The sequence below is a fragment of the Saccopteryx bilineata genome, chromosome 2, assembly GCF_036850765.1.
Source record: "Saccopteryx bilineata isolate mSacBil1 chromosome 2, mSacBil1_pri_phased_curated, whole genome shotgun sequence".
Classification (NCBI taxonomy): Eukaryota; Metazoa; Chordata; class Mammalia; order Chiroptera; family Emballonuridae; genus Saccopteryx; species Saccopteryx bilineata.
The window spans coordinates 51490791-51505475 of record NC_089491.1 but is presented as its reverse complement, the minus strand read 5'-3'; the positions used below and the strand labels follow the sequence as shown (position 1 = coordinate 51505475).

The 14685-nt window shown below is 37.9% G+C and overlaps 1 protein-coding gene across 5 annotated transcripts in view; it reads right to left on the bottom strand.

Moving 5' to 3' along the window:
- Window positions 1-14685, bottom strand: part of PRUNE2 (prune homolog 2 with BCH domain) — a 288030-nt gene that overhangs the window by 190960 nt on the left and 82385 nt on the right. For all 5 annotated transcript variants that reach the window (XR_010729070.1, XR_010729071.1, XM_066257053.1 and 2 more), the window contains exons 5-6: window positions 4620-4772; window positions 2050-2144 (exon numbers count right to left, since the gene is read on the bottom strand). Coding sequence is in view for 3 of the 5 variants with exons in the window: in XM_066257053.1 (XP_066113150.1) it covers window positions 2050-2144; window positions 4620-4772 (248 nt within the window). In the remaining 2 variants the exon portion in view is untranslated. The remainder of the gene's footprint in view (window positions 1-2049; window positions 2145-4619; window positions 4773-14685) is intronic.

Below are 14685 nucleotides of genomic sequence, written 5' to 3'. Positions count from 1 at the left end.
ACATACATAATAAGATACATAATAAAACATACATAATAAGATAGTGGGTTCTGTCATTACCTTAAAAATTGAGATCCACGGGAATGCAAAAGAAATGTTACAATATAATCAAATATGAGTAGGAACTGGGGAAATGCCGATGAATCACAGGATAATCTTCTGAGAAAACCAAACTCCACCCTTGGGGATTTTTCTAACTGGCAGATTAAATTAATAATGTGCATTTTCTCTTTCAAAGAAGATATAGACTGTTATTGGGCTCCTTTGCCATTTCTCAGTCATCTTTAATATCCCCATTGTGCACAAGCAAAAGGTTACCATCCAGCTAATTAAGAGTTTCATCTGTGTTCCCTTCTTTATATGTACAAATGTCCTCCCCTTCCCAGAAGATCATATAGCACTCCCAAAGATGTACTTAACAACTTGCTGGATTACTGGGCCTCTAAGTAAATTACTATCAAGATTAAGATGATCATTTTATCACTTATTCAGCATAAACATTTACAGTTTAACATATCTGATAAAGCCATTTGTATACTCCTCTAATATAAATGAAGGTACAGTAAAGCTACAGTAAGTTCATAACAGTCTTCAAATACTTTGCTAACCACAGAGAGTTACTTAAGCAATTATAAGATGTTCTATGTTAATTTAGAGTGAAATTCCAAACAAAGCATTTAAAACCTAATAAGATGCCATTAAATGAAGGGAGAAAGGGGAGGGGGAGGAAGAGAAAGAAAACCCTAAGGCTTGAATTAGGAGAAATGATTCTCAGAGCTACTGACCCTGGCAAGATTCACATTTTCCTTGGACTTTTAGACACAAAACAGATTTCTAATTGAAGGTGATTATCTAGTTACTACATCCCAAATTGCATGTATTTCTTGTATTGAGTTACATCAACATCTAATTATATGAAGCATTTATCAATTATAAAGTCCATAGAAATTGCTGGGTTTCTACATACAATGAGAATGTGCTCTATAAACTCTGAGACACTGTATAACCACCAAGCCTGATTATCTTTAGTGACAACGGTCTGCCTCTTGGTACTCATATGGATCCAAGAGCTGAATTATGATGCCTATCAACTAGGAGTAAATTTTACAAAGAAAGCACAGAAAAAAAAACACTTGGTTTGTGCTTGGGTTTTTTGAGGTATGGACACCCATATGCATGCCTGCTATTCCCTATAAATATACATACTGACATAGTCACCATACCATGAAAAAAAAAATAATAGTATAGCAACATATAATTCTAAAAACTGAAAGATACATTTCTGTACTGCTATTTTATCTCCATAAATGTGATTTGAGAACTCAGTGCCTTAGTCAAAGGTATACAACTTGATCAAGACAATATAACAGCGAAGAAGTACGCAGTTCTGCCTAGCACAAGTGAGCCTCTGTGACATATAATTCCCATCAGTAAGATTAATTAAGATGAACATACAAGTCATTGAAAACCCCAATGAAGACAGAGGATAATTTACCAAGGAAACACACAAAGACTAGCGTAGTATTCACTCTGAGTTATTCATTGAAAGGATTAGAAGGAGGGTGTTATTAATATTTGGATTGTCACCTCTATTAAATTTGGATTACCAAAATGATATGCATCCAATCAGCTTCCAAAGGCCAAAGGACAACTTATTTTCTTTAAAATAGTTCTATGAATAATACAGGGTGATGCAAGGGGAAAAATGTAAAAACAGAAGTGATTCCAATCACATATATGAGCATTGCTATCAAACAGTTTACACATAAGCACACATGCTTACACACATATGTGAGTGCTTTAGGTATTTGTTTTACTGAGATGATTCAAGCAGCACTCATCTTGGGAATCTAGCTTTGGCATTTTTCATTGACTTGGCATGGTGGTTTCACCCAGAACAATAACATGCATTTCTAATCAAATATCACAGAGAAGCATTCACAGCAAAAGACTAGCCCCGACGTATGTGAAGGAGACCACTGTGTCCCGGGTACTCAGACTGCGACAGTGTAACATCTAGCATTGCTGAAAAAGCATTCTCACCCTTACCTCAAGGGTCATGTTCACAGTACTAATGGCCACTTTTATTTCTCCATCTGACAGCTCCTTTAGATCCTTCAGCATTGTCTGTTCAATACTTAAACCTGTGGATGAAAGGGAAAAACAGTATGTTATTTTGGGGAAACTTTTTTTTTTTTTGTATTTTTCAAAGTTAGAAGCAGGGAGGTAGTCAGACAGACTTCCGCATGTGCCCGACCGGGATCCACCCAGCATCCCCACCAGGGGGCGGTGCTCTGGCCATCTGGGGCATTGTGCTGTTGCGGCCAGAGCCATTCTAGCACCTGAGGCAGAGGCCATGGAGCCGTCCTCAGTGCCCAGGCCAACTTTGCTCCAATGGAGCCCTGGCTGCCAGAGGGGAAGAGAGAGACAGAGAGGAAGGAGAGGGGGAGGGGTGGAGAAGCAGAAGGGCCCTTCTCCTTGTGCCCTGATCAGGAATCGAATCCGGGACTTCCACACACTAGGTTGATGCTCTACCACTTAGCCAGCCAGCCAGGGCCTTTTTCTTTTTTTAATAATATCAAGTAATGATTTTTTTTAAAAGAATTTATCTTGTTAATTTTAATATTTTACCCACTAATATTGCTTTTATCCATTACAAACACACATGTATTAAAGCAAAAATCACATTAGTGACAAAGTTTGCATTAGTTAGGATCCCAGATTCATCCCCTCATAATCCAAAAGAAAACTCTCCAATGGCAGGGCACTTATAGAGATGTGGGTGGGATTAAGAAAGAGAATAAAATATGGTGAACATGCAGAGGCTAGCAAAGGGACAAGGGTAGGTGACAGAGATCTGGACCTGCAGAAGAGACGCTTCCAGAGAGCTGGTGCCGAGTCAGGAAGGGAGCAGGGAAGGGGTACCGCCGCTTCTCTATTTCCTAGGCCTCTGTGCCCTCCTATTGCTAAAACTGCCCATTGACCAACCCAGCCGGAAGACAGTAAGCTTCAGGGATCCTAGCAGACTAAGTACTCAGAGGTCAGACTCTGGAGGCCCACGAGAGACAAGGGCCGAGAGTGAAATAGGGAGAGGCAGGCAAACGAAAATGATCACACCCATGCAACCAAGCCAAATGATGCCGAACAAGGCCACAATCTGCTTCCAGGCTGCAAATTTAGGTGAGCCCCCGTGTCTTCTAGTATAATTTTATTAACAATGCACTTTATTTATATGGGTTTTTTTTTTTATTTCACCATTGATTTGGAAGAGAGAGAGAGGAAGGGAGGGTGGAAGGGAAATAGAGAGAGAATTATCAACTTGTTTCACTTAGTTGTTCTCTTTAGTTATGCTCTCATTGATTGCTTCTCATATGTGCCCTGACTGGAGGTCGAACCTGTGACCTCTGGTTTACTAGGCCGATGCTTTATCTGCTGAGTCACTCAGCCAGGGCCAAAAATGCACTTTATAAAGTGACCCATAAAGCTGTCATATTTAAGTTGGTCGCCCTTGCAATAGGCTCTAATATAGAAGATACTGAATTAATTAAATTAAATGAATTACTTAAATATTGGGAGAAATGATCCAGAATGGCAAAATTATCCAGAACTCTAGTATAAGTCAGCTGACCAATGTGCTTCAATAAAGTCTGTGGCCCCAAAACAGGAGTCTGGCTCAACAGTTAATAACCCCTTCTCTGTTGTTATATCTGACAAGACCTGCCCTCTTGGGCAGGCCCATCATAGTGCCTAGTAAAGCACATACATCCTTCCCAGGAGTGTGTTAAGACACCAGAGTCAATCCTTTGCCCTCCTTCCAAATTTAGAACACAGTCCATCACAGCAGTCTGGGGAGACGGACAGGTACTAAATATTTTTCTTTAACTCAAAGATTGAAAGGCTGTAATCTATCACATTGGTATAAAATGAGTGATAGAATATATTGTGACCTTAAAAGTTTCGCCTATTTTTAAAGATGAATGACAAAATGCATATCACCGTGGAGCTATACACATGGATATATCCACACATATGCTTCTGTCACAGGTATGGCAGGCAGTGCCCCAGTCACACTTGCCATTGCAGTGAGCCCCAGCATGATGCTCACCACCAGCACCTGCTTTCCTTTCCTGGAGGCTTTCTCCGGCCACCAGGGTCTACTCTGGGGGAACTGACATCCCCGGGACTGAGTAGCCATCAATAATCCAGCGGTACACTGATAAATGTGAAACCACCAGCAACTACTTGGCTGTCTTCTCTTTTATTCATTTTTTCTAAAATTAATTGACTTATAAAATCCCATTGTGCTTAACATTGCTCCCGCCACATTCTCAAAATATAATCTTCTTAGTTTAGAGATTTCGTGTCATAATGCATCTGGGGCACACACAAGACATGTGACTGAACCACACACCCGGACACGAAGGCCTCAGAGCAGAGGCTGCAGTGCAGGTTGCCTCGATAGGGAAGCCACATTCCGTGGCTGGGACTCTCCCACAAGTGCGAACAATAGGGAACAACGTGAAGGCACAATCAAACTCACTTCTGGGGTCTGACAACACTTCATACCACAAGCCAGCCCTGCTGGGGCACTGGGGCAGAGCTGGGGGACAGCCACTCACCCTGAGCACTGAACTGGCTCTCCTGCAGGACATTGATAATGTCCTCTCTTGGAGGGAGGGTAGGAAATTTTTCTTCTAGGATAGAAAGGATTTCCTCCTGCTTCTCTGAGATCTTCTCGGATTCCATGGTCATGTATTTGAAAAGGATGCTACCTAGAAGACATAAATAAAAACAGCCTTCAACTTTCCAGCCACACTAGGAAAGGAGCCAGGAAAAGCAATATTTTCTGTACCCTTGATCTGTGCTTTTGCTTCCAGTTTCTTGCCTGGATGAGGGGCCTCCACAGTACACTCAAAAGGTGGTTTTTAGAAAACCTTTCAGCTACCATCTTCACTGCCTCATTATTCTCCGGTATTAATCTCCACAATTTAACTGACCATATAGCACACTCTGTGGTTCAGAGTACATGGATAAGGAACAAGATATGATATATAGCTTCCCTCACTCCATACAAATACCCCCAAAATGATAAACACTGGTTTTAAATGAATTCAGAATGGAAATTAATAGTAAACTACTTAACATTTCCCTTCAATGTTCCCTTTAAGAGACCACAGAGATTGTTCCCATTCATTACATTACTAATATCATGTATGAACCTCCTCTTTTGAACAATGAAATGATTGCATAATCCCACTGTCAGCAGCAAAGGAATCTGACAAGATGGTGAACCTGGAGTCCATCCTTAATCTTCCAGGCACCACACACAGTTTTATAATTCTTTACTATTATCTAATTATAAGTATTTGCAAGCTGGTTCTAAATCACCAGTTTCAATTACAAAGTCATTTACCAATATCAATGACCAACCTCTTACCATCTCCTGGAATTTCTATGCATAATCTCACCTTGGAAGAGAGGAGTTACCACCTATCACATTGCTACAGATAAATTGACACATAAATATTGAATATAACCCTTTCTATTAAGAAATATCACTGGGTAAATACACAATACTCTTGACTCTAGGCCAGAATTTAGAATTCAGGAGACAATGGAATTATATCTCAGTGTACTGATAATAAAATAACTGCTGGTTTAAAATTCTATGCTAAGTAAAAACATATTTAAAATATGAAAGCAAAATAAAGACGTTTTCAGAAAAATAAACTGGAAGAGTTGTCACAAGATGATTCACACTAAGAAGTAGTAAGACAGAGGAAAAGTATTACAGAAATGCAGAAAGGAATAAAAGACACTGAAGATTTAAATACATGGAAAAATAAATCAATGTTTAGCAAATAAAACTGATCATTTCTATGTAGTTTAAAATACATGTGTAATTAAAATATATTTCAATGGTAACAAATTGCAAAGACAACTAATAGAGATAAATTTTTCTAAGTGTCATTGATTTTCAGGGAAGTGCTTAAAATATCATTTAAAATGAGATTTTAATTGTATGTTGTAATTTTTATTATAACTACTACAAGAATTTTTTAAAAGAACTCATAACTAACAAGCTAATGGGGAAAAATATGATAGCAAAAACACTTTGTATAAAGAAATGAAAGGAAAAGGGGATAATGTGAGACAAGTAGAAAACAAGTAGCAAAATGAAAATTTTAAACCTAAATATAAGAGCAACTGCATTAAACTGTAAAGAGACAATTAGTATTTAGTGGCAATGGCGTTTCAGTGTTGCAAAGTGAAAAAGTTCTAGGGGCCTGTTGAACAACAATGTGAATATACTTAACACTACTGAACTGTGTAATAAAAAATGGTTAAGATAAAAAGTAGTAAAGGTGGTAATTTTTTTTTTTTTTTTGTATTTTTGTATTTTTCTGAAGCTGGAAATGGGGAGAGACAGTCAGACTCCCGCATGCGCCCGACCGGGATCCACCCGGCACGCCCACCAGGGGGCGATGCTCTGCCCCTCCGGGGCGTCGCTCTGCCGTGACCAGAGCCACTCTAGCGCCTGGAGCAGAGGCCAAGGAGCCATCCCCAGCGCCCGGGCCATCCTTGCTCCAATGGAGCCTTGGCTGCGGGAGGGGAAGAGAGAGACAGAGAGGAAGGAGGGGAGGGTGGAGAAGCAAATGGGCGCTTCTCCTATGTGCCCTGGCTGGGAATCGAACCTGGGTCCCCCGCACGCCAGGCCGACGCTCTACCGCTGAGCCAACCGGCCAGGGCCAAAGGTGGTAATTTTAATGTTACGTGTTTTCTTTACCAAACTAAAAAAGACGAAGTATTTCAATTTAAAGACAAAAAATTATCAAGCTGAATTTTAGAAACTACAATATATTGTTTATAAAGCATTCCTTAAATATAATAATATTTAAAGAGTGAAAGTAAAAGGATATAAAAGATATAACATTGCTATAATGCACTAATATCAGAAAAAGTAGACTATAAAACAAGAAGAATTACTAGAGATTAAGAAAATATTTCTTTATTATTAGAGGGTTAACCCTTAGGGAGATATATTAACCTTAAGTTTATATTCACTAATAATACAGCTTCTAAATATGTAAAGTAAAAATGACAAAACCAGATGAAGCAATATAAATACACAGTCACAGTGGGAAATTTGACCATGTCTCTCTCACCAACTCTAAGAACCAGTAGAAAAAGTCCACAAAGATGTAGATTATTTGAGCAACATGAGTGGCAAACTTGACTTAATTCACATACATTGAACACTGTTATCAATAATGACAGGCTAGACTTTCTTTGCTAATACAAATAAAACATTTACTCAACCATCTGCTGAGGCCTAAATCAAATCTTAACAAATTTCAGGATTGCAATCAGAGTTATATTCGGTGACCACCATAAAAATAGTCCGAAAATCATAATAAAACAAAAACTAGAAAATTCCCTTATGTTTGAAAATTAAACAATGCACTTCCAAATAACTCACGTTAAAAAAAAAATCACAATCTAATCGACTGATAAAGAAAATACAACATTTAAACTTGTAGAATGCAACTACAGCTGTGCTCTGAGGAAATTTTATATCCTTAAAAGTGTAAGATGTTAAAGGAAAACACAGAAACTTCAACTAAAAAATGTTGAAGGGAGTGTATAATAAGGATAAGAGCAGATCTCAAAGGCATAGGAAACAAAACCATTTGGAGAAAGTTAATAAAAACCAAAAGTTGATTCCTTAAGAACACTAAACAGTTTTGAAAACTGTCAAGAAAAAAAAAACAGTAGACTGGGAGAAGGCATAATTTACAAATATTAGGAATAAAGCAGTGGCATACTACAGGTTCTACTGACAATAAAAGTTAAGTACAATTTTATTTTAATAGATGTTAAATTTTAGAGGAAGTGAACACTTCCAGAAAAACTTAACTTGCCAAGTCTGACCAGGTGGTGGTGCAGTGGATAGACATCAGATTGGGACTCAGAGGACCCAGGTTCGAAACTCTGAGGTTCTGAGCTTGAGCGCAGGCTCATCCGTCTTGAGTATGGGCTCACCAGCTTGAGTGTGGTGTCGCTGGCTTGAGTGTGGGATGATAGGCATGACCCCATGGTCACTGGCTTGAGCCCAAAGGTCTCTGGCTTTAACCCAAAGCTCACTGGCTTGAAGCCCAAGGTCGCTGGCTTGAACAAAGTGTCACTGGCTTGGTTGCAGCCCCCAGGTCAAGGCACATACGAGAAAGCAATCAGTGAACAACTAAGCTGCCACACCGAAGAATTAATGCTTCTCATCTCTCTCCCTTCCTGTCCATCTGTCCCGTTCTCTGTTTTTCTTGCTAAAAAACAAACAAACAAATAAAAAAACCCAACTTAACTTGCCAAAACTGGAAGGAAGAAGTTAAAAATCTGAATGGTTTTATTTTTATTTAAAAATGAATCAATAGTTTAATATCCATAATTTCAAACTTTTAAGAAATGTACTAATTTTATACATATTCTTCCAAAGATTAAAAAGACTAAAAAAGAGTACTTTCCAACTTATTTTCTGAACCCAGCATAACCTTGACACCCATACCCAACAGGCAGATTATAAGAAAGAATTAGAGGCAAACCTCTCTTAATCACAGATTCAAAAAAATTTTTTCTTTAACCAGCTCCAAATCAAATTAGCAATATGTAATTGGATATTATATAGTCACCAGGTAGGGATTTCCTAGGAATTCAAGGACAAATTAACATTCAAACATTAATCAATATAAATTGCTTTACTAATAGAATAGAAGAGAAAATATCTTGATCACCTTACATAGATGTCAACAGTAAAACTACTTGGTAAAAGCCCAGATTTAATAATTATATAAAATGTTAGCCAAGTAGAAATGAAGACACTTCCTTATTTTGACAAAGGGCATTTATAAAAATCAAATACAGAAAGCTAAGATGATATTTAATTGTGAAGTACTGAAACCTTCCACCTCAAATCCAGAATGAGACAAGGACGCCTGCCATGACCACTCCCTCTCACCACTGCCTGTGAAGCCCCACCAGGGCGGTGAGGGAAGCTGCCGGAAGACCTATGTAAGTAAAGGGAAAAGAGGAAAAATGTGTCTTTCCTCACAGATGGCATGTTTGTGCCCGTAAAATACTCCAGGAATCTACAAATGTGCTTAAAATAGTAAGTAAATTTAGCATGGTTGTTGGATATAAATTTAATATTACAAAATCTGTATTTCTATAAACAGTAACAATTAGAAAATCAAGTTTTAAATTTTTTTTAAAAACTTGTAATAACATCAAGATATAAGATGTTTAGGGATAAAAAAAAAAGTGCCTTGGCTTATAGTCAAACCAAGAATCCAATTTCTTTTCACTTGAGGATCTTAATTTTAAAATACCTAATATAGAAAGGAGTATTCAGAAGTTAATCTAACAGACTGCACTAAATAGAGTCATACAGGATAATTGGATGAAAAGGGACTGACACTGGTTAATGATGAAGTGTGACTTGACACTTAGAAAAAAGATGATGTACCAACACAAATGGGAGATATAATGAGCATCATAAAGGTGATAACTATATTCTGAGTTGTTTCTACTGCATAAGAAAGGCCATGGCCCAACTTTATCCAAGGGACTCATTTATAGAAATTTTTTCTTCTTCACACTAGAGACCGATTCAGCTACATACTTAGTTACAGGTTGGTATCAGGTAGCCAAAGGCACCTCTTTACAAAATCATGCCTGTCTTTGGAGTAAGTTGATTTAACCTCCAGCAAATTCTGCAGAACTCAAAAACTACTTAAATCCATGCATACACTGTACTCCAAAGTGCCCCAGCTATTGCTATTCACAGACCAAGGGGAATTAACAACAAGCAACAAAGAAAGCAATTATAAAATTGTAACAAACATTTCATTCCATTAGAAAAAAAATCAACCACAAAATTCTTTGTTGGAAAGAATGGAGAAGTGAAGGACCACTTGCCAAAAGCAACTGCAATGCATTAATATTAAACATGATCTAATGAAGTCAGAAGTTGTTTGGGGAAAACATTCACCACACTAAAGGCATATTCTGCATGATAAATTCTTAGCGGAAAAGAAGGAATTTAAACCTTTTTCCTTGTTTCACCTGGGACTGACTTTATTCATACTGAAACAAAAGCATTAAAGAATGAGTAATAGAGAGTAAGAAGGGAAAAAGAGAAGAAGAAGAAGAAGAAGAAAAAAAAAGAAACTACAACTCAGCTCACATTTTTGCCTGAAAAGGGATGAAAAAGAAGCATATTATTCAAGTGCTTAATAATCTTATAAATTTAAAATGTCTGAATTTAATAAGGCTTATCTTTGTACGATAGGAGAAATAACTAACAATCTGAGCTTAAGAAATTGCTCTGGTTTTATATCTAGCTGAAAAAAATAATTTCTTTCCCCTACCCCTGGTTTAGGCCTTTCCTCTTCCTAAGCAAAACAAGCCATGTAATTCCTTTTGGACTTTGTAACCATTTCAGGGAGGGATGATTCACTCTGGGTGAAAGGGGGGGGGGGGGGCTGGCTCTGTTCCTTTCTGATTTGATCTCCTTAAAAGGATCTTTTTGAAGCTGTTAGTCCAGGTTACTAAAATAGCCAAAAACTAATCTTTATTAAAGTTCAAATAAAGCTGCTAATAGAAAGGAGAGAAATTGTCTAAAAACCTAGGGGCATAGATTTTCCCTGTTGCTGTTATTTATTTCACTATGTGTAGTGTGGCTCTATTAAGGCCTTCTACAAACACATGCGAAAGGCCTTTTCAGTTCAATGTTGTCTTGACATGCATGGTAATCAGTGGCTAAAATCTCATCGTTGCCAGCTGGTTCCTGCAAACACACACATACACACACACACACACATACACGCAAAAATCCCCAATGTGATGATTCAGCAATTCACTGTTCCTTAAATTTGGCAATAGTCCTCAAGTACACATCTCTGGGGAAATAAAAGAACATAGGTTGAGGAGTCTGGCAGGTCTACAGTAATTGTTTGTTCTTGGCACAAACCCAAGGCAAAACCGAACACCAATGTTAGGCCACCATGACTGCATGATTTGACTTTTAGACACTTCAGGCTGCAGCTTGTCTGAAAATGATAACAGATCTTGGAAGCAGACAGTAGGAGGGAAAAGAGTAGGAAGAGGAGGGGATGACAAGGAAAGGAAGGAGAAAGAAAACAAAGGAAGAAGGAAACCACAACAACAATGACAGGGGTTGAAGAAGGGAACAGACATTTCTAAAAATCAGGGTCCTTTGTGATTTCATTTGAATGAGCACATACTCGTAGACAAATCATTTCTTATACAAATATTAAAAAAGAATCTATGTAAGTAAATGTGTGCCTTTCCAGATGAACATTATATTAGTGGTCTGTTTCCTGAAATTTCTAAATCTGAGGTATGTCCTATTAGAACACAACAGCAAGACCTAGCTAAAGTAAGAAGTATTAATTTAAAAAACCCCACAAATTACTTCATTTTTAATAAATCTCCATCAGAGTCTGAACACTCACAGCGGTGGCTGAGTCACCTGTTGACCTTTATCTGTATATATCCTGCCAAGCCCAAAGAATACAGTGACAGGGGAGATTATTAGAGAAATATAGCAAGTTATTTCTATACTGGCAACATTATACCTACTTCTACTTGGTATATAAATAGTCTTTCAACCAATCCGTAATGATCAGGTCATATATCAATATTTGAATGCAAGAGTCTCCCACCATGCAAACAATTTGAAATATAGCTCCAGCAGTAAATATAAGACTAAAAAAAAATTCCAATATGACTAAATTTAAGTATTTATTTCCTATATTTAGAGAAAAACAACATGTCTACAAAAGAAATTTGGAACAGAAAATAAGGTTACTAAAGGTGAAAAAGTCAGTCATTTATGATCTCATTGACTAAAGGTACAGTTAATGAAAACAATTCCTACATAGTGATTAATTGAGAAGTGGTAAGTATCTGATACACCGCATCTAGTTCCTACATAAACCGTTGTAACGCATGTTGAAGGATGTCTATGACATTATTGTCTTTTCAAGAGGACTGATGTAAGAAAAGAATACTTGAGACAGATTTTTTAAATGAGGAACTGATATATTTTAGTAATAATATAAATATCACAATTAATTACACTTCTACTTGTCCACTGATTCCAAGAAGCTCATATCCAAAGTTTCAAACTGAATACTCTTTTCACTCCTTCAATTTTTTAATTATAGCTTGATCTCATTCTTTTCTCTACATGGTTTTGTTTCCTGACCATGACCTTTTTTTTGTTTTATAATATTTGCATAAGCCACTTCAAATATTGTATGGAAGAAGGGAGGATATAAATAATGAAATAAATAAAAAACAGATAGATGATACATAACTGACTGATACAAATAGATATACTACAGTTAATATAAATGTAGAGTTCTAGTAACAATGAGAGTATATACCATATGATTCTTGTAATATATAAATAATACATATAACAGGCAAAACCAGTCTGTAGTGTTATGGGGTACATACAGGGGTGATAACACTATAAAGAAACACATGTATGCCACAGGAATCAGAATGCTGGTTACCTTTAGTTAGAGAGGGAGTGGATAGTGATAAAAAGAGGGGCAAAGAGGTCATCTTGCTCTATTTCTTTACTTGAGTTATTGGTTAGAGGGTGTTCCTTTTGCAATAACTCATATATTTATGTTTTTATTTATATTTTACACTCTTTTCTGTACATGTATATACTGCAAGAAAAGGTTAAAATGATATATATGTAATGACATGCAAAAGCTGAAAATAAAAACAAATGTTTACAAAATAACAAGACAAATTCTACTGGGATTTATTTCTAAAAGCTAAAAAAGAGCTTATTATTAGAAAAAAAACAATGTTCAAAGTTTGGACATTAAGAACGTTGGAGAGATGGACTGTAATGCAATAGAAAGAAAAATATAGCACTAATTAAATCAACTTAGCCATAAAAAATAGAATGTAACTGTATATGAACAATCCTGCAGAATTCATTTTGTGACAGTATTTACTGAGAGTCCACTACATGGGAGGCACTGTTCCAGACACCAGAGACAGAACAGTGGAGCAGTGAACAAAACATGTAAGGCTTCTTTTCTCATGAAGCTTCTGAAGATGCGGGGTCAAGAGGAGGAGCAGTGCTGGGATTCAGCCAGTTTGCACCAGTTCAGCAGAACCAACACCTAATTTTTTGTTGAATTTGGTGAACTAGTTGTTAAAATGGCATTTGTAATCAGAGTTCTCTCTAAGGTGAGTGCCTGGGCAGCAGTCCAATGTGGATATCAAAAATTTACATTCTTGGCCCTGGCCGGTTGGCTCAGCGGTAGAGCGTCGGCCTGGCGTGCGGGGAACCCGGGTTCGATTCCCGGCCAGGGCACATAGGAGAAGCGCCCATTTGCTTCTCCACCCCCCCCCCTCCTTCCTCTCTGTCTCTCTCTTCCCCTCCCGCAGCCAAGGCTCCATTGGAGCAAAGATGGCCCGGGCGCTGGGGATGGCTCCTCGGCCTCTGCCCCAGGCGCTAGAGTGGCTCTGGTCGCGGCAGAGTGACGCCCCAGAGGGGCAGAGCATCGCCCCCTGGTGGGCAGAGCGTTGCCCCTGGTGGGCGTGCCGGGTGGATCCTGGTCGGGCGCATGCGGGAGTCTGTCTGACTGTCTCTCCCCGTTTCCAGCTTCAGAAAAATACAAAAAAAAAAAAAAAGTACATTCTTTATTCTTTTTTAATGTTCATCTGCGCAACAGCATACTCTAAGCACCCATAGTAATGTTCATTCCATCCATAGGTGAAAAAAATCTGATGGAACTATACTTGTAATATTTATTAATTTCATAAAACTCATTATATCTTTGATGAAATACTACATTTTAATTCCCTCACATTTATTTCTTCAGTAAACAAGCATATAACATAAAGAGAAAAAGTGCCAAACAACCAGGGATGACAAGCTGTCATTTTGTCAGCTTTGTGTTATGCCCCAAATTCCCTGAGATATTAGGAGTGCACTGATGTTCCCTGAACGGTGAAACCAATAGGAAGCTAGGACACAATGAACCAACAGAAATATAGATTTCAAGTGTTATTTTATCATCCATTTCTGAAGCCGTGGAGGTATGAAATGCATGAAGTAATAAACTACCTTTCGGTATATTGTTATTTTATACTTAAACAGTCATTAGGGCAGAGAACCAGTTGTTAAATTATTTGAATCCCACCACTCTAAGGAAGAGACTAGTGATAGAAAGAAAGTTGAGTAGATAGGGACATGCATTTCAGAAGTAGGGGACAGCTTACGTAAATCCTCAAAAGGAGAAAGGGTTGAGTGTATCGGAAAGAAGTGAAAAAAGGGGATATAGGATAGAGCATGAGCTGATATGTAAGTAGGAGGGAACAGATTACGCTGTAGTTTGTAAGGGTGGGGCACTTGGATTTTGAGTGTGATGGGTTTTAGGCAGGGGATTGATAGAACCTGAGATATATTTTATTTATTTATTTATTTATTTATTTATATATTTATTTATTTATTTGAGAGAGAGAGGGGGGGGGCAGCAAGAGAGAGACAGGAATATCAAGCTGCTCCTGTATGTGCCCTGACCAGGGAATCCAACCAGCAACCTCTGCATTCTGGGAGGATGCTCCAACCAACTG